The sequence below is a fragment of the Poecile atricapillus genome, chromosome 1 (assembly GCF_030490865.1).
Source record: "Poecile atricapillus isolate bPoeAtr1 chromosome 1, bPoeAtr1.hap1, whole genome shotgun sequence".
Classification (NCBI taxonomy): Eukaryota; Metazoa; Chordata; class Aves; order Passeriformes; family Paridae; genus Poecile; species Poecile atricapillus.
Genome location: NC_081249.1, coordinates 143,055,725 through 143,081,078, shown reverse-complemented (window position 1 = coordinate 143,081,078; position 25,354 = coordinate 143,055,725). Strand labels below are relative to the sequence as shown.

The following is a 25,354-nucleotide window of genomic DNA, read 5'->3' as shown; positions in this document are numbered from 1 at the left end:
CCTCCGCCTGCATGGAGAGAGCCACAGAATGGCGGAGCGAGAGAAAGGAGCTGCATCCCCGCCCGCCTCCTCACCCTTCCTGGGGTTGCACCTCGCCTCGCCCCCCAATTTCAGGTACCGGCCGCCGTCCCCCCGCGGAACCCTCTCGGGGCTGCCCTTTCCCCCTGGCCGGGGCAGCGCTCTCTATCTGCTGCAGCCCCCGCCCGCATCGCTGCGCCGGTCCCCCGCCTCCTCCAGCGCTTCTGCCCCCTCCCCGCGCATCCCCTCGGCCCCTCGCCCCAGCCATCCCTTCTGCCCCCCGCCCCAGCCACCGCCGAGCCCCCACCGCGGACATGGCTCCAGCCCCCCATGGCTGCTCATCCCGCCCACCCAAGCCATGTTGGCCCTCACCCCACAGATACACCACTGCAGCTTCCCAGCCCCCTGCTTGGCCCCCACTGCCGCCCCCTTCCCTCTCTTATCTCCTCTTCCAACACCTCTTCCTCATGGAAGAAAAAAGCTCCATCTCTCTCCCCTCCCCGAGGAAAGCCTTTTTCTAGCCCTTTCCTAGAAATCCCAGGTGCTCCTGCTTCCTTCCTGCCCCTGTGAAACAGGAACCCCAAGTGAGACGGTGGGAGAGTGCCAGAATTGATCCTCTAAGCAATACCAAGTGCTCCCATCGATTTGGGTGCAGGGGGCTGTGTCTTCTCTGAGACCCAGTGAGGCTTGTGCCAGGGACTTTCCGATGGCTTGGGCTAGGCCAGGGATGGAGCCTCTGGTGCCTGCTGAGGGTAGCTCTGGGACAGGGATGTGCTGGGTGGGAAAGGGAGGAGCCCTGCCCCTGCCTGCAGGTGCGGTGTTCACTTGCCATCGGGGGAGGCTCGCTGCTCCTGGCAGCCATGCCCTCGTCAGCCATTGCTCTCTGCTTGCCTCTGCCACCAGGGGTGCTGGGGGGGAGCTGCCTGACAAGGGGGGGAATAGCAGCAGCTGCTTTGCGTGCTGAGATTTTGGGCGGAAAGGAGGGAATGGTCTGCACTTGGGACCACAGCTAAAATCATGCCCTCCTCTGAAAGGCCCAGCCTCTGGGGCTGGGGAACCCGTGGCTCCCTGTGAGGAAACAGATGGGTGCAGTCAAGCAAAGGTGGTGTCCAGGCAATTAATATTGGAAGGGCTCTGCTTCTGGACCCCCTTTGCTGGTGGCTCCGGGTCTTTGGCAGCTGCCTGCTATTTCAGCGCTGCCTGCCAGAGCTGCTGGGAGCTGTTGCAACATGGCTGGTGTACCCTGCAAAGCGAGCGATTAAACGCTGCCTCTGGAATCATCCACCGTGGAGAAGGGGCTTGGCCACCGAGCCGGGGGCCAGAGGCTGAGCTGCCGAGCAGCCCTGGGCCTACCAGCTGGTGCTGTCCTGGATGTAGGGGCTGCCCCCTGGGCACTCTCCTGCTCCCCAGCAAACAGCCATGCCCTGGGAGGGGGAAATGAGCTGCTGCTTCTTGCTGTGCCTCAGACCTTTGGAAAAGGAGCCCCGTGTGCTGCCAGCCTGCTCCAGGGAAGAACTGACCTCGTGAAGGAGGCTGTGCAGCTGGGTGGAAAACTGGGGAATCAAGGCAGGAGTGCAAAATCTTCCCCAGGCACCAAGCTCAGAGTGTAAGCGGAAGAAAATGGAGTGATGTGTCTGAGCCTGGGGCAGGGTCTGGCAGATCAGAGGCGATGTTGTGGCGGGGAGTATCGTGCTGGGTTACGTGTCACAGCTTGGTTTGTGCACATCCCAGGTCCTGCATCCCTGCTGCAGGGCTCAGCAAGGGGCTGTCCCCCGCAGAGGAGCTGGACCCAGCAGCAATGAGTGCAGTTCAGGGTGAAGGCTCAGACCATGGCTGGCAGTGAGGTGAGCCCTGCCCTCTGCCCCTGCTTGCTGCCTGCAGGATGAGGTGTTTCAGATTTCTGCCCTTTGGTACATGTAGCTGCACTCCCAGCTCCGAGTGGTGACATGCCAGCCCAAGCATTAGGTGATCGGTTGGCTTGAATTGAGAGGGGGCTTGGTCCTGGCCAGCAAGCAGACTGAAGCTCTGGAGAGACTGGCATAGTGGCCTGGCAGTGATGGTTTGGTGTTGTCTGAGAAGAAGTGGGAGAAAAAGGATGGTGAGGTGATCCCTCCTTTAGCCAGGAGGTCATCCAGAGGTGTCTGTTCATCATGGCAAGAATAACAAAATTTTAGGAGACAGCAATAAAAAAGTAATTTTCATCCAGCCTCCCTGTTGTCTTTAAGCTTTCCAAAGCCTTGCAGTGCAGTCTGAGTTCAGTGGAGCTCTTTAACATCTTTATCTGGGACACTGTTGCAGCTCCTTGCCCTGACAAGAAGCTTTGCCAGTGCTCTGTGGCATGCTCCCCTGTGAGGGGCTCTCTGGGGCCTCTCTAGGATAGGGGTTCCTCTCCCCAGCATTAGAGGGGCAGGGAGGACTGGCACAACTGGGGTGCAGCTGGATGCAGCGCCCTGCAGAGCTCACAATGTTGCCTGTCCCACTGTCCCCAGGGTTGTGGCTCTAATGTAACTGGAACCCATGAGGGGGTCACCGACTGATCCCCTCTACCTCCTTCAGCTTTCCCAGATAAAAGCAAAGGGCATCCACCTAGCTGCTGGGCAGGAAGGCACCTAGGGGAAGGAATCCTTAGGGAGTTATTTCCATAGGTCAAGAGAGAGGGGAAACTACTCCACTACTCAGGGAGCCCTGTCAGAAATCACAGCCCTTTGGGAAGAGAGGGGGTCTCTGTGGGAAGAAGTTCTCTCCGTCTTGTCGGGAAGTTCAAAGATGCACCTTCAGGCTGGGGCAAAAATCAGTTCCAGCACTGTGGTTTGTTTTATGTGTCTGTTGTGCTCATCTGGAGCTGTCAGCAGAGCCTGTTTGGAGGCAGGGAATGAGCTGGGTGTCGGAATGGGGCTACCTGTCTTCTTGAGAGGGGAGACGAAAGGGTTGTCTTCCTCTGATGGAGAGAGAGAGGCGCCTTCTCATCAGTTCAAATAAAGCAGCCTCTGTGGCCATTGAAATGGAAGAAAAAGACAGGGGCCAGCCAAAGATAGGTTAGTAGTATTTTTTCCACCAGTGCTGTTTAAAGGACTTGCACACAGCACCTAACAGCAGAGTATGGCTCAGGCAGCTGGGGTTGTTGGAGCACCCAGCTTCATTGCACCGTGTTGCCCTGGCCAAACCCCTGCACGGAAAATCCTGCCAATCCTCTGCAGTGGCAGTGGGCTGACAGGGGTTGGGGTCAAGACAGGCACAGCAGCCAGGACTGATTATGAGGCTGCTCTTAGGACTGTGATCAAGCTGCACCTGCCATGAGCAGGTAACATCTGCCTCTGTTCATGCACCCATGTGCGTGTACTGTTGCTCACAGTTCCTGAGAATCCCAAGTTTATCAGTTCTCATGCACACAGCAGGGCTGCCCACCTTCAGGTGCCTCTCGGCACACCCTTCAGGAAAGCACTCATAACCTGCAAGGACAGGGTTCTCCTGCCCTCACCGATGAAGACACTCCTACATACCTGTAATGCCGTGGCTACTGGCAAGGGAAGTTGGCCAAAATACACATGTAGGTCCTGCTCAGACTTTCACTGCAATAATGTAGCTGAGAGAAGTCAGAGCTCTTTCATTTTGCTGGTATTTTTAGCCTCTTTGAGAAGCAAGAGAGGAAGGAAGGGGTGTTTCCAGCACAGGGAGCAGAGGAAGGTAATGGAGAGCCTTCCTTGTATTTCCTAGGAAGTCCTGGAGCATCCATGTGAAAGGAGCAAAGGGCGCAAGTAATACGGAGATAGAGATTTCTTTATTTGTTGCATTAATTGAGGTTTCAAGCAGATGAGGTGCCTCCAGGCGGAGCTGGTAGGGAAGATGGAGTCCTGGATGCTGTTCTTGTGGGGCTGAGTGACAGTGGCCACAGTATCACAAGTGACATTCACCAGTGGTGTGGCACTGGTAGGGAGAGAGCCTGTAGCAGGTCAGCTCAGCAGGGCAGTGCAGGCCCTGAGCTGGGCTCCTGTGGACATCACCCACTTTAATGTGTCCAGGAGAAAGCTGGGTCCCAGGCAGGTGGTGGGAGATGTACCCATTACTTGAAGCTCCTGGAGTGGGTGTCAGTGAGGGGCAGGAGAGCAGCCCTGTGATGGGTGGCAGTGAGGATGCCACCCCACTGTGTATCAGAGTGGGTGCGGCTCATGGGGAGGGGGATGCCCTGTCCCCATCTCAGAGTTATGGTGGGTGCCTCTTCTAGACCTACTTTGGCTTCATCTTGATGGGGCAAGGAGTGAGTGGGTCTGAGAGGCGTGGGGATGGTGGAGGATTATCTGAGGCCACAGTTTGTCAGCAACACCTGATAGCCCCTTCTGGGAAAGACCCCTATTTCCTTCAGCAGCAGAAGAGGGGTGGGAGCAGCTCACCAGGATTTCTCTGGTCCTCAGCGTGGGTTAGAGGTTGGGGAAGCCCAGAGATGATCCTGTCTGAGGCAGGAGTGGGTCTGGGGGTTAGGTGGGGGCAGACAGGGAAGGGACAGTGCTGCTGGCCCTGCTCAGCTCAGAAGTGCAGCTGGCCATGACGCCGTGCTGGAAACTCTGGCCTTTGCATCAGAGAGCAGCCTCGCTCCACCCGCTGAGGAGCCAGACAGATGCTCCTGTCTGTGTCCCCCTGCTGTGGGGACAGCAATGCTGCTGCAAGGGCAGGAGGAGGCCAGGTGCTGCAGGTTTCCACGATGGGGTTAGCAGATCCCCTGTGCCCACTGTGGGTGCTGAGGAGCCGAGTGCTGGAGCAAGACCAGGAGCCAGGCTGGCTGGCTGGCAGGCAGAGGCAGTCAGCATCCCCAGCAGAGTGCAGGGACTTGGCGCTGGCTCAGCTGGGGAGGTTATTTTCTTTTTATTTTTTTCTCCCCTCCAGGACAGCTGATTCCATCTATTTTTAATGAGCTTCCCCAGGTTGCGCAGTGAGGATACAGAGCAGCACCGGCAGCCACAGACTGCGACGGGGCAGGTGGAGAGGCAGTGGGCACCCAGGGTTGGCTGTCATCTCCCTCACTACTCCTTGCAGTAGGTCTGGGAATATTTTTTGGTGTGGGAGTGCATCTTCCAGTGAAGGGGGGTCCTCCTCAATGCAGCTGCCCTTGAAAATGGAGTCGAGCACCGAGGAGGAGAGCTGGCTGGAAGATCAGTGGGAGAAATGGTAGGGGACCGGCTGGGCCTAGGGGAGGGGGGACTGTCCCGCGGGCATGCAGGGGAGTGAGGGCAGCCCCTTGCTCCTGGGCACATCACCCTTCTCTGGGAATGATGGCCACAGGACAGGAGCAAACTTGGCACGCAGCTGAGCCCGAAGTTTTCCTGGCTGCGCGGGGAGCAGTGTGCCAGCCAGGCACCGGAGTGGCAGGAGGTGTCTGGACACCTCCTGCTGCGCCCCTGGCAGCGCCGGGGCCGGGATCCCGCTCAGCATCCCCCCCATCCCCGAGAGCATGGACAGGGCTGCCTGTCCCCATCCTGGAGCGGGGGGCACTGCCACCCTGCCAGGCTGCTCCTGCAGAGCCAGGGAGCCCCTGGCAGCCCCTCGGCAATGCTGTGCCTCTCACCGGGACCCCGCAGTGCTCGCTGCGCTCCCACAGCAGGGTGGGGTGGAGGCCCCGAGCATTAGCAGTGGATAATGTCCCATCCTGTCGACCGTGTAACCGGAGAAGAAATCAATTTGTGCTTTGAAGGTTCATCATGAGCCTCCTGCTCCTCGTTGCCTCCCTCCCATGGGCAGCAGGAGGAGGTGAAAAAGGGGGGTCCAGTCATCGCACCCTGTGCTGAGGGCTGTGTCCTTGCATTGCTGCTGTGTCTTGCAGGGGCCGCCTCCAGGGGTATGGTTGTTCCCAGTTGTCTTCACCCCAGGAGACCACTACTGGTGGGGTCCTCAGAAACACAGAAAGAAAGTGCTGCTTCCCCCATGGGCTTCTCCTGCTCTTTTCCCTCTCCAGGAGCTGGGACAGGGGAGATGTTACCCCTTCAGGGCACTGGGTTGGTGCCACTGCAGGGGGGAGCCCCAAGATGTGCAAGCAGTGCTTAAAGTGAGAGTGGGAGCTCTGCAGGTCACAGAACACCATTCTCGTTCCTTTCTCACTGCACTGCTGGGGGCCAAGCCAGAGAGGGGTGATGGGGCTTGGCATAGCCCTTTCACCCAAGTGTCTCCCAGCCAGACGAGCTGGGAGCAAAGGGAAATGGTGGCAAGCAAAGCAGTGTCCGTGGCCACTCCGGACAAAACTCAGGGGTCTGAGTAGGTTGGCCAAGGACTTTTGAGCTGGTTTTTTTTATTTACCCCCGTGGTAACAGAATAAGTGAAAAGAGCATTGAGGTACCACCATGTTGAAATGTTTTAATGCTCAGAAGCCAGGAGCACCTCATCACTCCCCCGGGGCTCATCAGTACATTTTCAGCTGCTAAAAGGATCTCTCTTGTTTTGAAGGGGTGTAATGAGTCTGTGTGGCTGACAGCCCTAAGGGACCGCTGAGGCCTTGCAGACCAACTCAGCAGCATCAGTGTTCACAGGGATGCCCACAGTCACCCTAGGGTGGGATTTTGGTGCAGAGGGAAATCACTGCCCCCTCTTACTGCAGGCAGCTGGGCTGGGACACCCCTCCCAGCTGCAGCTCAGATGCTGATTGTACCATGGCCGAGGCGTTTGCTGTGCTTTTAAGTTCTGTGGGTCTCGATGTGGTCACCTGTCCCAGCAGGTCCATCCTCCAGCTGTGCCCTGTCAGGACCCCCAGCCTTTCCACTTCCTGTAACCCTGTTGGGTGTCTGTGCCCAGCTGGAATACTTGCAGAGGCTCCCTGGGATGGTGAGAGTAGGACAAGCCTCCTGTAATAGGGCTGGCTGTACTATCTGTTCCATGTTCTCTCAACCTGCATGTCCCTGCTGTCCTTGGTTAGGCTGGGACTGCTTTGGGACACACTCCTCCTGCCTCCCAACAGCCATGGACCATGCCAAGCCCAGCCATTCAAAGTGGACAGACCTATCCCCTCTGGGAAGGAGCTGCCTTCCCAGTCTTTCTTCCTAGCAGAGACTGGGAGAGCCTCTCCCAGGGTGTCAGTGCTGCTCCCAGCCCACAGGCACCATGGCACCCTCACCCTCCTGTCCACCACTGGGGCAGTGGGTGACCAGGACATCTGCACTCCCTCCAGGCTCACTCATGACATCAGCCTTGAGGAATTTGAGGATGAAGACCTCTCTGAGATCACTGATGAGTGTGGAATCAGCCTGCACTGCAAGGAGAGCCTGGCCACCCGGGTAAGTGTGATGGGGATGGGGAGAGGGAAAGGGATGGGCAGAGTGTGCCAGTGGGGCTGGCAGGACCATCAGCCCACATGCAGGACCACCAGATCCCCAGATGAGTGATGCTTTCTCAAGGAGCCTACTGCCATGGCCCAAGTTCCCTCTGCTTGGCAGTGCCCTCTCCTCCAGCACAGTTCAGGTCCTTTCTGAACCACCCAAACTCGAGGGACAAAAAAAGCATCTCAAAGCATGCATTTTGGTTCCCACTGTGCTATAGGGGTTGGAGTTTTTTCCTCAGGGGATGAGCCCAAGGATTTGGGTGCAAGTGGGAGCATGGCCCCATTTGAGCAGGATGACCAGCAAGCATCTTGCACCTGACAGGCATTCCCAGGAATCAAGGACATTTGCAAGGTGGCACCAAAAGTCCCACCTGGGCTGTGCCTCTTGTCCCTACATGCATCCCTGGACCCCCTGGTGCAGCTGGGCTGGTATGGTGAGAGCTGTCCTCTGCTCACCCGAGGTGCTCTCTCTGGCTTGCTAGCTAGCTTTAGCTAGAGCTGTTCACTGGTCTTTAGGAGGCTGGAAACCTGGAGGCTCCTGAAACAGGAATGAAGGAAGTAGCTCTGATGCCAGCAGGCAGCAGGTGGAATAAAGATGGGAGCTGGGAAGCCTGTGCAAGTGCTGCAACTGGGTCCCCCATCCATCTTGGAGCATGCTGTCAAGAACCTGATGGGGTTCACACCACTGTTTGAACTTCCCTAAAAAGCCATGGGGAGAAATGTGGAGATTAATTGATAATTACATTGGATTTGGAAATATGCAGTGTGTTAAAGGAAAAGCCACGGCCTGTGCATTCTCACATCACTCAAGGAATCACACACACACCACCTGAGACTTTCAATTGCTGGGAGCAGAGTCTCTTTGTAGTGGGCAGCTCCAGTGAGCTGACAGGTGCCCTTTTCGACCCCTCACTCAAACAAACACTTGCTCACTCTAAGGCTGACTCCTTCTCCTTCACACTCTACCCTAGGTTTTCTGTAGCAAAGCCCTAGGCTCAGATTTTATAAAAATAAAGTTTAGTGGTACAGCACCAGGTCAGCTCAAGCTGGGTGTCTGTAGGGAGGGACCCTGAACAAAGAAACCCCTGGGGAAATTATACCCATACAACTCATCTACCCACCCCTCAGACACTCTCCTTGCACCTCTTGGTCCAGTGGTGATTTTTGATCTGGGGTCTTCTAACATCTTACTGGGTTCTTTCTCTGTGTCTGTGCAGGCAGGCCATACACTGTTCTTATCTTGTGGAGTTACAGCTTCTGCTGACAGCTGGAGTCTCCTTGTCTTCTGGTTTGTACTTCTGGTGCACCTGCTCGCTGGCAGAGCATGGGGAAATAAAAAAGCCCTAGGCTTGGGATAAACACTATTCAGCAACAACCACAGCAGCATCAGTGTGTTGTCAATGCTCCTCTCATAAGAAAGACAAAACACAGTGCTGCACCAGCTACTAGGAAAATTACTAGGAGAATTAAGTCAGTTCCAGCCAAAAACATCTCTAGGTGTAAACTCACAGCTTGTGGCCCAAGGCTTCAGCAGATCCAACTACTGATGCTAGGCAAGTAAAGCTGGACAAACATACTAAATCACATAGTATTGTAACTCTGTGAACCCATTCTGACTCATTCTACTTAAAACTTATTTATTTAAGCTAAGAACTAATACCTCTCAACATAGAGTTTCTGCATTTTGTCAACATGTTTCATTCTAAAGGATGTAAATGCTGGAGGAGCAGCCAAGTGCTTTGAGAATCATTCTGTCCCTCAGAGGAAATACTTCCTCTGCAAAACAGATAAAGACCCAGTGAGGACAGGAGAGGCACAAGAATTTGTCGCAGATTTAAAATTAGAAAGTGAATTTGTGTCGTTTGGAATCCCTCACTGCAGGCAGGACAGTACAGGCAGACCTCATCCTTGGGAGGTGAAGGTGTCTTGCTGTGCTCCTTGGTCTAATTCGTGACCTTCCCAGCAAAAAGTTGTCCGTTCCCAGGTATGGGGCTGCTGCTCGATATCTCTGCTCCAACTGCAGCCTCCTCCTGCTCCAGGATGTTATGGCCAGATTTCCCTGGGACAGTCGGGGCTCATGGGCTGTGTGTGCTGAAGGGAGGAGGCATAATGCTGCAGGGAAAACCAAGGGCAAACCCAGCACTGAGCATCCATGCAGGCACAGCCATAGCAAGGGCCCGGCACTGGGAAGATCCTCCTGCCTGCAATAGGTGAGGCAGACAGAAACTGTGGGTGTGTTGCTGGGTTCTACCCTTTACCCATCCCAGTTCTCCACTGCTGACAGCACCATCGGGCTCAGAGCAAGATTTTTATTTTTACTTTTTTCCTCTGCAGATTGACAGCCCTTGGCTGAAGTTTGGCAGGGAGGGGAAGGGGCAGGAAGAACTTGCAGCTCAAGTGCTGCAGCCCTTCCTTGAGGGGGAGGAAAAACAGTCTCTTTTACCCCTTTGAAACAGTTTACTCAGGGATTTCTGCATCCCTGTGCTGCAATACTGAGACTTGACCCTCAGTAAGGGTTTGCTCAGGCTCTGGGAGCGAGCCCTATGCCTTCCCTGGGGACAGCTCAGAGCTGCTTTATACAAATGTCTGGGTGCACTGAGAGTCTGCTGGAGTGGGAGGGGAATGCGAGGCTGCCGTAGGGGAAGCAATGAGTTATTCATAAACACAGCAAAGGAGGAAGCTTATCATGCTCAGAAAAAAAGCCTACTAAAAATATGTCCAAATGGTTTATATGGGACACGGAGGATTGCCCGAGGAGCAGAACCGAAAGTGGTGACAACAATGGCTGTGAGAGGGGCTTTTCAATCCCAGATGTTGAAGGCAAGGGCCAGGGAGCTTTCCAAGCTGATTGCCATCCAGAGCCAGCTCGGGGTGACAAGGTTGCAGGATGTGCCTGATGGAAGCGGTCAGGCCCAGAGGGAGCAGCGTGGCCGGGTCTGTGTGCGGCATGGGGAGCAGCAAATCAGTAATGACCAGCAGTCAGCATCAGCTAATTGCATCATGTGGGGCTGGCTGGGGGTGGCGAGTCAGGGACGCTGGGACAGGCACAAGGGGGCTGTGCTGCTGCCCTGCCCGGGGCCGGTGCCACAGAGCAGCTGCGGTTTGTAGGCTGAAGGGCTGGCCCTGGTCACCCCTGTAGGGCCAGGCAGCTGGGGAATGCCTGGCAGTGGAGCAGTGTGAGGTGAAAGCAAGCTGCTGGCTCACTGGATCACAGCAGAGCCGAGAGTGAGGGAGAGGGGGAAACAGGATCTGGGGAGCAGGGGCTGGAGTCATCCAGCTGCCCAGCAGTGAGTCTCTGGAGAGGTGGTCAGGCACAGTAACCCGACAGCAAGCAGGAAAGCGCTGACAAGGAACAAGAGGACAAGCCCTGCCTAAGGGCTGCGAAGGTGACTGCTGGACAGGGACAATCAGTGACCTTGATGAGATGGGGGGTCTGGGCAGAGCTGGTTGATGACCAAATCCTGTGGCAGGAACAGGCAGCTGGTGCAGGGGTCAACACCCAAACAGAGATGGGTTTTGGGGATTTTTTTGGTCCCAAAAAAACAAAGATGACCTCACTGTGGGCTATTTTATCAGCTCTTCAGAAACAGTGGTTCAGACACACAGAAACTGCAAGGAGGCGTAGAATGATGTTTGCAAGAGGGAACTATCCACTGACAAGGACCACACCTCGTGCATAGGAGACCATGTATCAAGAATGAGGAATAAAACCATGTATGGCTGAAAAGAGCCTTAATTTCAACAAGTCCCCAGTGGATGAAAAGAGAAGTGAAATAGGCTGAGGAGAGGGCTCAGAGGAGGAGCAGAGGTGTCTTTGGGCAGGAGGCCAGCTGGGAAGGAGCAGGAGCCACCAGGGCAAGGGACACAACCTCCACCTCGCCAATGGCAGCAGTCAGGTGTGTTGGGAGGGATGGTTGCAACAAAAGTACCAGACTTGGGGTTTGGCCTTGTTTTAGTGGCTTGAAAATCCAGGCTGGCAAACTCTGGTTTCAGCAAGATGGATCCCAGCAAACAGCCAGGCAGAGATTAATAGAAGTTTAGTGCCTCATTTATTTTCCAGGAACTGTGGAAAATGGTTAATACAGGAATGAAAAAAAAAATTAAAAAAAAAGAAATACTTCTCTTGGAAATACCTAAGAGCATGAAAGCAAGCACCCAAAGGGAAAAATTACCAATGCAGGGCTGTGCTGAGCCTTTATGGTTCTGCATGAAAAGGTCTGAAACAGCCATGAAGATACAGATATGTGGAGGAAAAAACCAGGTTTTTTTCAACATAATAACACTGCTGGAAATGCCAGGGGCTTTCTCTTGATGTTCAGTGCCACTGATCCAAGTGTGCTGCTGCTGGTAGCCGCTCCCAGAAGGCCAGCAGAACCCACTGCAAAAGGGAAGCAGCTGCCATCAGCCTGTGATCCAGAGACTGGTGGGGAACTGGACGTGTGGGCTGGGAGCAAAGGATAGGGCAGCAAGGTGGCTGCTCCTTGCAGCTCTCCATGCAGCTTTTGACAGGCTGTCCCATGATGCTGCCTCTGTGATCCATGGCCAGCTGTGGCTGTGCCAGGCCAGGGGCAGAGAGGCTTCTCTTGGTGCTTTGAAGCCAGCTGGTGGCAGGGAGAGGGGGCACAGTTGTGCCTTCTGCTCAGCAAGTGCCCCTTGCTTCCCTGTGCTCACATAATGCTTTTCCCAGCTGAAGGTTTTGCCACTCCTCCTCTGACACTGAAGGCTGCAAGAGTGGGGGAGCAGGGAAGAGACTTTCATTACTCAAGCAACATCTTGTATATCACTCCACTCCTCTTGCAAGAGCCTTTCACTCCTAGGGAAGCAAGCAGCTTCCTTGGGTGGACAGCAGCCCCCACAAAGAGGATTCCCCAGCTTAGACCAGTGCTCCAGGGGTAATCCCAGTACCTCTGAATTGCAGCAGGGATCATTCTGCTCCAGCCCCCTGGCACCATGAATCACAACATTGGGACTGTCAGATTGAGACACTGGGATTTTTTGCCATTGGGATGGCAGTGTGCAGGTGGGAGGTAGGATCAGCATCACATCTGTCCCAGGAGCAGGTCTGTAAGGGAGCACGAGTGTCCCCGTGAGTGCACTGGGGACGAGGTGTGCGTCTTGTGCTCATCCTGCCACAAGACCTGGGAGCTGCTCTCCCACACACCCTAATCTCTCCCACAGGGTGAAGGGACTTTGGGAAGTCACCCCACCACTGCATCCGTGCTGACGCATAAGCATGCCCAAGCTGGCCTTAGGTGACATTAACTTGTTCCTAGAGGGCTCCCAAGGCAGCCTGTTCTGGTAGAGCAGTGTCCTTGCAGTTAGAAAGGCTTCCTGATGTCTAGTCCCTGCCCTTGCTTTTCGGATCACTGTAGGTCTCACTCACTTGGCAAGGTGATTGATTTCTCTGTAGTTTCGAAATCACTTTGTTGAGCTACAGGCCATAAGTAATACCTGCAGTGGCTGTCGTTTCCTCCTAGCTTTTGAACCTGGAATGCTGCACCCCTGCTAGGGTGCCCTTTTCTTCAGAATGACACTGATTTGCTTTTCTGCATCCTTCCTGGACTTTTCCCTCTGCGGATTTTCCGCTGCTACAGCTACAGGATTATGGAAGCAGCATCATCAGCAGCCTAAGTTGAATGTCACCAGCTGACTCCCAATACACCCACCTTGGCTAGGTATAATCTATTCTTGGCATTTCCCTCCAGTTCTTTTCCCGTGCCTTGGTTTCCTTGTTAAAATCCATGTGATTTGTCACAGAGAGAAACGCAGAACTTGTGCGTGAAGGCTAATGCTCAAAACAAGGCATTTAAATGTTAAAAGCCTCAAGAGGACAAGTATTGGTGGCAGAGCTTTTCCAGTTGCTCACCCACTGCAGGACTTCAGCAGGAACACCAGGGGGAAATTACTCCCATGAGAGGGTTTGTACTGTGCCTGCAGCAGACAGAGCCCTGTCTGTGCTGGCTTTTGTCTGACAGTTCAGGAGCTGGTAGCAACAAGAGCTCTTGGACTGGCTCTCAGAGCTGCTGGGGCTGTTTCTTCTCTCGTGGCTCAAGGGGCATCCTCCATGCAGCTGGAGACATGGCTAGTGTGCAGCTGCAAAAACCTGACCTTCCCCACCTCTGCCTGCTGACGAGCTTGCAGTCACCACAAAGAGCTGATAACACAGGGAATTCAACTCGATGATGTCAAGTTGCTGCCTTTATTGCTGGCTGCAGCAGCTTGTGTATGTGCAAGCTGCAGTTAGTGCAAGGAGGGGGCCTTGAGAAGGAAACCACTGACCTTTCAACACACACAGTGGGGAGATTGGTGCCTCTTTGCCCAGCAACACAGCCACAAGGAGTGTGGTGCCTCCGCATTTGGGACCAGCCAGGGTGGTGAGATGGGACACCTGCTCCTCACAGCCCCCCACAGGCTGTGGCCACCCTGTTCCAAAAGGGTACGGGGAAAAGAGTGGAGCTGCCTCCAGCCAGAGCACAGCCACCATCAGCAGGTGACTGGAGAGCCAGTGCAGGGCAAACCTCCTGGATGGCCTCGGTTTATGCAAGTGCACAGAGTGGGCAGAGAAGGCTTCTCCTAGATGAGTAAAACAAGGGGAAGGAGCTGCTGGTCCAAGTGGGCATTACAGGGAAGGAGGAGCCTGACTCCTTTCAGAGGTGTGCACTGAAAATAGAGAGAAAAAGTAGTAGTAGTAGTAGTAGTAGTAGTAGTAGTAGTAGTAGTAGTAGTGCAGTACGTGGTGCCACTACCCAGCGTGGTGGTGGGTTCTCCACCTGTGGGGGTGTTCAGGTGTGAGGGACAAGACCCCAAGTGACCTGCTCCAGGCAGGGCATGGAACAAGTCTGATCAAACTGATGCGATGCTTGTGTGAGTCCCAGCTGCCAGGACAGGAACCAGGAAAGGGCACAGTCTGCCTTGGAAGGAAGAATCATAGAGCAGCAAAGGATCACCTGGCCAAACCTTGTGTGGGGAAAGGGAGTCTGGGTGAGACGATCTGGCACACTCTCTAGTGGCGTCTTGAAAATCTCCAGCGATGAGGGCTGTACCATTTCCCTGGGGAGGTTGTTGTGCGGAATGGTTGTTCTCACTGTAAAAAATGTCCTTGTTATGTCGAGATGAAACCTGGGTGTGCACGTTTGTGTGCTTCATAGTGAATGTGACGGCTGCACGTACCTACAGACAGACACCTGCCGGGGAAGCCCCGTCACTAAGGGAGGAAGGATGCTGCCCACACCTGCCTGGGGAGGCGGGGAGGGGGCGCGGGGCTCCCCGGCTGCGGGAATAACATCGCTGCCCCTTTAAAAGGCAGCGGCCGCGGGTGCCGATGCGGCGGCCCCGGCCCCCTGCCCGGCCCCGGCGGGAGGCCCGTCCCGCCCGCCCGGTGGCCTGATCGCGGGCGCTAATCCCGGCAGGGCCATGTGAGCCGGGCGGGCGGCGCGGCCCGGGCGGCGGGCGGCGGGGAGGCCAGCCGGCTGCAGGCCGAGATGCTCCAGCTCGACCTCATCGACGCGGCGGGGGACACGCCGGCCGAGGAGCAGACGGCGCCCGAGCCGCTGCAGAAAGACCCCCCGGCCGGGACCACCGAAGTCTACAGGCCGAAGCGACCCACAACCCTCAACCTCTTCCCGCAGGTGCCTCGCAGCCAGGTGAGGCGGGATGGGGGGCTCGGGGCGATCGGGTGGTGCGGAGGAGGAAGGATGCTCCCGCCGTCCGCCGGGGGCTTTTGTCTCGGGCGGATGGAGGGAGGGGGAGGGAATAGGAGGGGATGGTGGGACTCGGCTGGAGGGGATGGTGGGGCTCGGCTGGAGGGATGGTGGGGCTCGGCTGGAGGGATGGTGGGGCTCGGCTGGAGGGGATGGTGGGGCTCGGCTGGAGGGATGGTGGGGCTCGGCTCCGCTGCCCGCGGTGCTCGGCAGGGCAGCCGCCCCTGCCATCCCGAGGTCCCTTCTCGCCGCCGCTCGCGTCCCGGGGCCGGGCGCGGCTCAGGCCGAGCCGGAGGGAGCGATCTGCGGGCCCGGAGCTCCCCGGATGCCGGGGAGCTGAGCTCGCCCTGCTGGGCCGCCCCTGCGCACCGCCGAGCATCCCAGCACTGCGCTCGGGGGTTCTTTGAGGGGGCTCCGGCGCCGGGTGGGTCCTTCTTTCGTCTGTGCTGCCGAGGTGCAGAGGGAGCGCGCCAGGAATGGTGTCGGGACTGAGATGTGCCCCGGCAGGGTCCGGGTGGCCTGGCACAGAGCCGTGCCCCAGGGACAGGGTGGGAGCTGCGAAGGGCTCCCCTGGGATGAGGAGCAAACGAGGCATGGCCACGGAACGCGTGAATGAGCCATCGCCGGACGGGGCACCACGCCACGGGCTGGCGAGCCCAGGACCGGCACCAGCAGCTGGCTGGGCTCCAGCTGCCCCTGGTTGGGACAGCACCAGCTCTAGGGCACGTTGGTGACACCAGGTACCCCATGCCTGGCAGAGGGAACCTGGTGGCCTCAGCTCCTGAGTGGTGGTGCCTGGCAAGAGAAGCATTAATGTCAGAATTAATGTATAAAATCTGAGAGACAGAAAAGCACCGCCCAAAATGGTGGCCAGGAGGACAAGGGGGTGCTGTTGTCTTGCTCACTCAGATTTTGTAAAGATTGTGGATGGCTTTAGCCAAGACTGCCTGCCCCACACAGCCATGGTGTTACTCCGGGGTGGATGATGATTTGGTGTCGTGCATGCTGACCCCCCAGGCAGCGGCTGCAGTCCCTTTGCTCTGTCGCTTCTGCAAACTTCACAAACCCACGCAAAGTGCGCGACGTGCAGGGTTATTTTTGCCACCCTCCTCCATTCAGCTCTGCCTTCTGCCAAGCAGGAGGATTTTCGTGGCGGTGACGCTCAGCCGAGGAGCATGAAGTGAGAGGCAGGTGTCCCCGTGGGTGACAGATGGGGAGTAGTCGGAGCTGGGTGTCACCAGCCCAGCACCGGCAGCTGATGCCAGCTCTCTGCCTGAGGCCATGGGTGGGAGGAGGTGGAGGAAGGCACAGAGCCAAGGATAGGCGCCCGCAGGCAGCTGGCACCAGGGACAAAGGCAGCAGGGCTGGGGAGGCGGGGGGAGCTCCACTGAGCATAATGGACAAGGGGACAGCAGCAGCCTTGTCCCACCCTGTGCAGGGACCCCGAGGAGCAAGTGGTATTATGTGGCAGCCACATCCAGCTGGGGGAGGTGGGGAACAGCAGGGCCCTCTCCCAGGCACTCAGTCCCAGCCAGTGTCCGGGGGTGGGAGCAAGCGTCTGGAGAGGAATGGGGGTGGGAGGAGTTGCAGAAATGGTAAGCTGGAGAAGCTGATGGTCCCCTTGCCAAGGAGATGGTGGAGGCTGTGGAGCTCACTGGGAGGTGTGGGCACAGCTGAGCTGAGGACATGGGGAATGGGAGAGGGGGCTTTGCTGCAGCTGGAAATGGGAGCCTGGAGCCAGCGGGGATGGTGGCACAAGAGTGCAGCATGGCTGGCCAGGTAGGATAGTGCTGTTGGTAAGATTTAGTGAGAAGTTGTCTGTAAAGTGCTTGGAGTTCCTGTTCTGGATGCCTACCTCTAGCCAGAGGCACCTTCTTCCTGTCTACATGTGGTGCCCTGAGGAGAGGACAGGGCACAGGGCATCCCTTGGGGACCAGCCTGAAATCTGTCTCCACTTGTGTGAGACACTGCATCCCCTTCTGGCCAGCTCCCTTCTCCTATAAGTAGTCAGAAGAGGGACCATGGCCATGCATCCTCTCTTGAATGCCCAGCTGGGGCACCAGGCAGTCTGCCAGACAGGGTATTTACAAAGCAAGGCATCATCCCAGCCTCTGCTCTTGTGAGGCCAGGATCCAGCCTGGTGGTTTCTCAGTTGGTTCTGGGCACTCTATGGTCATTATTCCAGGCAGGTAGCCTGGAAACGGTGAGAGGAACATCCCCAGCTTCCCAGAGGGCAAGAAGCAGCTGTTGTGACTGGCTAGGTTCATCCTCTAAGACTTTGTGAATGCCTCTCCGCCCTGGTGGGGCATTACAGACCCCTGAGTGCCCTGGCCCTGTGGGGATGGGTGGGCTCAGCGGGCTGTGCCTGCCACACTGCTGCCTCCTGTCCCAGTGCAGGCAGCCAGGCTGGCTTGTGTGTGCTGGCCCCGTGGCACTCTGCACGCAGAGGCCGTCAAGTGACAGCTTGCCTGGCCCACATCCCGGCCCATCGTGTCCCTGGGAAAGACTAGCAGGGACATGCTGTTATTTGCCTTGGCACAGGAGGGACTCATGGAGACCATGGTGGGAGACTGCCAAAGCTCTGTGAAGGGGGTCTCTCCCTCCCCACATGGAGGCAGGGATCTGGCAGGCATGGTTCAGCAGTGTGTGACATGATGGAATTTTGGGGCAAAGGCTTCCTTCATGTCGGTGGGGAAGCAAAGTAAGGACAGGGCAGCTCCTGTGCTGCTGGGAACAGCTGTGGGTTGGTGATAAGGCCGTGAGAAAATCCAAGGAGTCCCAGCAGGGCTTTGGTACTTTAGCAAAAACTAGCAGTGGAAAATGCTGCTGCTGCAGCTGGGGCAGAAACACTCAGTGCCCCGTAGGAGGGGCTGGGGGAGTGCAGACAGGGAGAACTTGGGGTGGAGGAGTGGATGAGAGCTGGCCCTGCACCAGGCAGGATGTCACACCCTGAGGAGGTGTGCAGGGAGGACTTGTCCCCCATCTGCAGGGGGGCCCTCATTAGAGGGGACTCGGTGCACTTTGGTCCCCCTGGCTCTTGCAGTAAGGCCGAGCATGTGTTTCCTTGTGCACATGCATGGCCAGCCCCCCAGGGCTGGGCAAGCAGAGCACAGCACCCACAGAAACTCGCCCAAGCATGGGGAGCATGGATGGCCTGATCCTGCCCCTCCTCTCCAGCTACTGAGGATTGAAATCTGCCGGTGAACTGTATGTGTGTGTGTGTGTGTGTGCATGTACAGGTTTGTATACAGACACACTATCTGTGTATGCCCCTGTGAGCACCCAGTAAGGATCTCTCCAGGGACAGACATCAGTCTGTCCAGTAGCTGGCTTCCAGCTGAGCAGCACCACAGCACCTGGTCTTTGGGACTTCCCCCATTTCATTAAGCTGAGTGGTTTGAAGGTAGACAGGGCTGGCAGGATGGGAGCAAAGCATGCAGGCAGGCTCAGGTCTTGAGCTTTTTGTCTTAGGACTGCCCAGCTATGGGCTTCTGCAGCTGAGTTTCCCCTGGTGGGTGAATGCAGCCCAGCTGGCTGCCTGCCCACCCTGCTTCAGCCATCATGCCAGCTCTTGCAGCAGCAGCAGCAAGATGAAATGTGGGGCTGGCGGTGGGTCTCCCCGAGCATCATGTGCCCCAGCATGCCCAGCTGAGCGGGGTCAGGGAGGAATGGGTGCTGCTGTGCCACATGCTGTTTACTGTTCGGGCTATAAGGCGGCTTTGTTCTTCTCCTCAGGACACTTTGAATAACAACTCTCTGGGGAAAAAGCACAGTTGGCAGGAGCGGGTGTCCCGGTCGTCATCCCCTCTGAAAACGGGTGAGTTCTCAGGCTTTTGGCCAGGGTCAGCTCCTTGCACCCTTTTGAGGTGCTCAGGAGCCTGAGGCAGGTGGTGCTGGAGCAGGAGGTTGGGGAAGATACCCTGTGGATGCAGGGTGCATGTCCATCTTGCTCTCTACAATTACCAGAAAGGAGATTGTTAGTGAGCTGGGAGTTGCTCTCTTCTCCCAAGGAGCAAGCAGTAGGACGAGAGGAAATAGCCTCAAGTTGCACCAGGGAAGGTCTAGATTGGATATTAGAAAACATTTCTTCATTGGAAGGTTGATCAAGCATTGGAGCAGGGAAGTGCTGGAATCACCATCCCTGGAGGTGTTCAAATCCAAAATTGTATAGATGTGGTGCTTAGAGACATGGTTTAGTGGTAGACTTGACAGTGTTAGTGGTGGGACTTGAGAAACTTAGAGGTCTCTTCCGACTTAAATGATTCTGTGAGTCTGGGTGGCATCCCTGGACACCTGCCCTGTCAGGGAGCACCCCCCTCTGTGTGGCTGTCTACACTGCTCTCCTCTCCCTACAGGTGAGCAGACCCCTCCCCATGACCACGTTTGCCTGAGTGATGAGGTCAATCACCAAAACAGCACAACCTCCACCAAAGACCGGGGCACATCCACGGAGAGCCCATGCCGGCGCACAGCAGCCACACAGATGGCCCCAGCCTGCGTTGCCTCGTCCCGGCCGCCCGAGAAGCACCAGGCCACCAGCCGGGCCCCACCACATGGTGCCAGCGTTGTGGTGGTAACGAGGGGCCCCGAGGCCCACCGGGACCGCATCCGTTACCAGACAGATGTGAGGCTGGAGGCCACAGAGGAGATCTACCTGACGCCCGTGCAGAAGAACTCGGACCCCCTGGAGACTGACAAGCCGTTCCTGTCTCAGTCCAGTGAGAATCGCATGTCCATCAGCTCTGACATTGACACCTCCGGCTATTCAGCCCTGGCAGGGAAAACCAACCCCTCCATCAGCGAGGAGGATGAGGTGCTGGACTACATGTCCTCCCCCGACAAGACAAACCTGCCCAGGGCCTCCTGTGGTGGTGGGAATGGTGGCTCCCGGCCAGGGCACAACCTTCAGAGAGCCTCCGTGAGTTCAGACACCAGTGCCCTCTCCTATGACTCTGTCAAATACACACTGGTGGTGGATGAGAACGTGCAGCTGGAGCTGGTCAGCCTCAAGCAGTGCTACTCGGGCTACAGTGATGAGAGCGACTCGGCCACAGTCTATGACAATTGCATCTCTTCACCCTACGAGTCGGCCATTGGCGAGGAGTACGAGGAGGATGCGCTGAAGCGTGACTCAGTCTGCCTCTCCGAGGACTCCACCCCTGAGGCAGACATCCACTTCTCCAAGAAGTTCCTCAATGTCTTCATGAGTGGTCGGGCACGCTCCTCCAGTGAGTGCTGGGCACTGCAGGGAGGTCGGCTGGTGGCTGCCTGCCTGGGCAGCCCTGCCTGTCTCTGGTACATGCTCAGGAGATGGGAAGCCACCAGGAGACATCAGCCCCAGTTCTGCTTGCTGCAGCCTGTGGCTTTGTCCTTGGTGGTCAAGGAGGCGTGGTGGGGCTTGGAAGAACTTTGTGAGTGTCAAGTGGGGGTGGCAGTAGGTGTTTGAGGCTGCACTGAGGCTTGCCCAAGGTATAGCCATGCTGAGGGGGAGGCTAAGCAAACTCACAGGGGGCCTTCGTATTCCTGGCATGCCACACCCCTCTCCAAGCACAGAAGAGCGCTGGTGGCATGTTCCAGCAGGCAGGGTTTCCCATGGTGTGGCTGGTCCCATGCAGGTGTCACAGCTGTTTGGGGTGGTCTGTGTGGGGAGGTCTTGTTCCCAGTGGGGACTGATGGGCACCAGTGCAGCGGCTTCAGCCGTGCCCCTCCCTCCTGTGGCGTCGCACAGCTTTGCCTTGGATGAGCCATCCTGCAGGAGCCTCAGCAGATGGCCTGGCCCATGTCCTTCTCCTGGTTGTGATGCTGATCCTTCAATGCTGACTTGACATCCTCTGCCTTCATCCCCAGGTGCCGAGTCCTTTGGGTTATTCTCCTGCATGATCAACGGGGAGGAGCAGGAGCAGACTCACCGTGCTGTCTTTAGGTGAGCTTGCAGGCACAGGCAGAGTACCCAACCTCTACCAGGGGAAAGCTGGTGCTGCACTCCCACCAAGGTGGGGCTCGCACAAGCCCAAGTGTTTCCAGTGTGGGAAGCCCTGGTGAACAAACCAGTGCCTGTAGCTGCCCTGCCCAGGAGCACCATTTGCCCAGGCTGCTGCATGGGCAAGACCTCCAAGGGCAGTCAGGGCCTCTGAGGAGCAGCTTGGGTGGTGCAATAGGAGATACCCTTGCATTAGGTGCCAGGATGCTGCTGCCTGTTGAGCCCAAACCTCCCCCAGTGCTTTGTTTAGCATGTCAGGTCCCCGTGGCTACCAGGGCACTGCCTGGGTTGGTGATGGGTGCCCCAGCAGTGTACCAGTGAGAAGGCCACCAGCACTGCTAGCCAGCCAGCTGCTAGTGCCTCTCTGCCCAGGTTTGTGCCTCGCCATGCGGACGAGCTGGAGCTGGAGGTGGATGACCCTTTGCTGGTGGAGGTGCAGGCAGAAGATTATTGGTATGAGGCCTACAACATGCGCACAGGAGATCGGGGCATCTTTCCTGCCTACTATGCTATTGAAGTCACCAAGGACTCAGACCACGTAACAGGTACCAAGCCTCTGTGCAGCCTGCTGATGTCCCCCCCTTGTACCACATCCTTCCTGCTGAGCAGTCTGGTGCTGAGCAGGGGGCTGGGGGGAGGACCAAACCGGACATTCAGCAGGGACTGATGAGCAGGTTCTGCTGTGATGCTGGGAGTTGGTACCTAGTGTTGAGGGAAGCTTTTCCTGGGCAGGGAAAAGCACAGGGTTTGGAAGACAGAGAGGGAAGGTGAAGCTCAGCCCACATACCTGCTCACTGGAGATGATCCCTGCCATGTGCTCTCTCTTCCAGCTCTGGCCAAGAGTAGTGACTGGGTGGACCAGTTCCGGGTGAAGTTCCTTGGCTCCGTGCAGGTTCCCTACCACAAGGGCAATGATGTGCTCTGTGCGGCCATGCAGAAGGTATGGAGTTTCCCACTCCATCCCAGGGAGCAGGAGTGCCTGCTCCTTCTGCCAGCAGGGCAGAGCCTCGGTGGGGAATCATCATCACTGCTCATGAGTCCCATGGCTTTGTCTCTCTCTCTCCTGCAGATTGCCACCACGCGCCGCCTCACTGTGCACTTTAACCCACCCTCCAGCTGCGTCCTGGAGATCAGTGTGCGCGGGGTCAAGATTGCTGTGAAAGCTGACGACTCCAAGGAGCACAGCAAGGTAGTGCCCTGCTCCCTGCTCGTCTCATCCCTTCCCTGATTGCTGCTCTGAACTGCCTCATGCCCTGTGTGCTGCAAGCCATGATTGCATATGAAAATTAAGGGTCTCCACCCACGTCTGAGGGTGTGAGAAACACCATCATCAGCGTTTTAGGCCCATCATGGAGGTCCCCCGTGCCTCACCAGGCCCCAGCTCTGGGCAGTACTGCCAGCTGATGCTCTCACAGCTGCCAGGCATGTCACTGTGCTGGGATGCTGCGAGCTGAGCCGTACCCGGTAATCTGTCAGCTGCTTCTAAACCTTTCTGCTACTATTTTGAGTGGTGTCCTCCAGATCTGCCCTGTAATCTCTTTATCTGGCAAGGGCAAGCTGCTGATTAGCATTCTGCATAAGTAGCCTAGTAAAGCACATTGGGATGCTGAGGAGAGGAAAGTGAGGGCTTTGCAGTAAGCTGTTGGGAAACCTCCACTAGCTGGGGGATAGGAGTAAGCTCATGGCTCTGAGTGCTATGACAGAGCTGGGTTGAGGTTTCTACAAATCTTGCCTGTATCTGGAGGATGCCATCAACTCAGTTGCTCTTTAGACTTGTATAAGTTTTCATTTCTGGTTGGACCCTTTGACACCCAGGCTTGAATTGACTTGTTTAGTTCTAAGTTATCTTCTTTCATTATCTTCATTCATCTTCTATGTACTGGTGTTTATGAGAGCCTTTCTTGTGAAGGAGGGCTGTGTGTGCTGGTGATCAGCAGCACTGACTCTAGCCCGAGTACAGTCTGACTCAGGGCCTCCAGGGAAATCCTGCAGGAGCTACTGGCGGTAAAGGCAGCTGGGGTGAGAGCCAGCAGGGCTGCCTGGAAAAGCTCCTTTTGTTCAGGTGCTTGGAGCAATCCTGAAACTGCTGCTGATAGCAGTCCAGGATTAGGCTCCAATTAATTTCAGTCTCAAGTCTCCAAGTGCATATTTCCAGTGGCTAGAGACCAGCTGCACTGCAGGGGGTGGGGAGAAAAGCTCTGACAGTTCCCCTCTCTCTCTCCCCCAGGTAAACAAGTGTAGCCATTTTTTCCAGCTGAAGAACATTTCCTTTTGTGGGTACCATCCAAAGAACAACAAGTGAGTAGCAAGGAAGCATAGTGCAGCTCTCGACCCCAGTAGCTCAGCAGCAAGGCTTTGCTGCCTTCCTGCTCCCTGCGGGTAGCACGACTGGGGCTAGGAAGGAAAGAAGAGGTTTCCCAGAGCCCTGGCTTGGAGGGCTCCCCTTCCCCTGGGAGCCCAGTGCTGCAGCTCTGGCCATGGGCTGTGGCAAGACCCTGGGGTGGCCACCAGGATTTATCGGAGGGGTTTCAGGTCCCAAATCCCTGTGCTTTAGGGTGGGTACACCTCAGAGATGCTGGGGTACCTGTGCCTGCTGATCTGCTGGTCCAGTCACATCCACTTTCTTTGCCCTCAGATATTTTGGGTTCATCACCAAGCACCCTGCTGATCACAGATTTGCCTGTCATGTCTTCGTCTCGGAGGAGTCCACGAAGCCACTGGCAGAGTCTGTAGGGTGAGTCCTCGATGGGCAGGGAAGGCTGGCTCATAAAAGGCAGGAGGAACAAGACAGCCAGGCTGAACCCTGCCATCTCCCCCTACATGGGGGGCTTGGATCTGGCCCCAGGCTGGCACCTCTTCCTTACGTGAGGTGCTTGGCATGAGAGCCAGGGCTGACAGGGCTATGGGCACCATATTCCTGACAGTCCTGGAACAAGTCCCAGTGCAAGGCTTTGCAGGCAGATGGCTGAAAGTCATGCACTGTGCAGGGAATCAGAGCAAGGATGGAGACCCTGTGGCTCTGATGGCAACTCTGGGGCTAATGCAGAAGAGGTCAGGGGCTGGGGGGTCAAAGAGGCCACAGGGTAGGGGACAAGGGTCAGGAAGGAAACGAGGATCTACAATTGCCTTGTGGGGAGGCTGCTGCTAAGCTTTGCCTGGTGCTGTGTTGCAGGAGGGCTTTCCAGCAATTCTACAAGGAGTATGTGGAGTACACGTGCCCCACAGAGGACATCTACCTGGAGTAGGGGCTGGCACAGGCACCTCCTGCACAGCCAGGGCTGCAGTGCCGCCCCTTCCCCGTGTCGTGCATGGACAAGAGCTGCTTTGAGCCTGGAGGAGGAGCGGGCCCGGGGCAGGGCTCCCCGGGGCACGGAGTGCCGCCTCTTTTCGTGACTCCCCTTCCTCGGGCTGGGGGGACGGGAGGGGGGAGGGCTGGACAAATTGTGTTTATTGTACAAAATACTCTTAGTTTATTCTATTGGAGAAGCACCCGCTGGGTGCCCTGCTTGTGAGCAGTTGTGGGGGGCAGTAGCGTGCTCGTGCCCTTTCCAGCTGCAGGCTGGGGTGACAGCATCTCCTCCTTGTGACCGTGGCACAGCTTCCCGTCACATCCATCTGGGGTGACTTTTAATTGTGGTGGCAGAGTCAGTCTCTTGCAGTATGATGACATAGCAGCTACAGAAAACAAGACCCACATGCTGGCTCCTGCCTGGGAGATGGGATCACCTCCCTGCCAGGCCCTGGGGAGATTGCTGCTGGGCAGAGGTGGCAGAGGAAGCCCCAGTCTCTCCTCTGCCAGAGCCAGAATGAGATGAGACAGATTTCCCCTGCCTCTGTCCCCATCCCCACCCTTTCCATCTTGTATCCAGGCCCTGGGGAGAGAGAAAAATTCCCCTCATACCTCCCTGCAGTAACTATACCTTTAGGAGGGAAACCTTTCTCTGCCCCTTTCCCCTCTCCTCCAAGCTGCAGGTGGCAGAGGCAGGGCAGGGCCACCCCAGCTCAGTGGGGCTCAGCCCCTGCACAAAGCTGGGTATCTGCCCAAAATGGGGCAGGGAGGGGCTAAAGGCTGCAGGGAGCCGTGCAAAGCACCAGGGAGATAGAAGAGCTCTCCCAGCCCCTGTCCCTGCAGCCAGTGGTCTCTGTGCTTCAGCTGGATCTGCTGTGATGGCAACAACTATTAAATATGATGGTTCATGGAGCAGAGCTACTGTGCTGCTTGTTTCCCACTACAAGGGGTTTGGGCCCTGGCTCTCTCCTTTGGGACCCCAAGAGGAGCTGGAGTTTCTCACTATTGGTCCAAGGGCCCTGGCTGCAGTCTTGGGAGGCCAGAGATCATATGATGATCTGAAGGGACTT

General features: G+C 56.6%; 1 protein-coding gene across 1 annotated transcript; it reads left to right on the top strand.

Moving 5' to 3' along the window:
- On the top strand, positions 1-25,201 carry MAPK8IP1 (mitogen-activated protein kinase 8 interacting protein 1). The gene is made up of 12 exons (XM_058827754.1): positions 1-114; positions 7,166-7,271; positions 14,725-14,958; positions 18,751-18,832; positions 19,371-20,243; positions 20,863-20,938; positions 21,368-21,540; positions 21,826-21,935; positions 22,065-22,184; positions 23,223-23,293; positions 23,631-23,729; positions 24,168-25,201. The coding sequence occupies exons 1-12, from the start codon at positions 29-31 to the stop codon at positions 24,238-24,240; spliced, it is 2,103 nt and encodes a 700-aa protein (XP_058683737.1). The 5' UTR covers positions 1-28; the 3' UTR covers positions 24,241-25,201.
- The last annotated feature ends 153 nt before the right edge of the window (positions 25,202-25,354 follow it).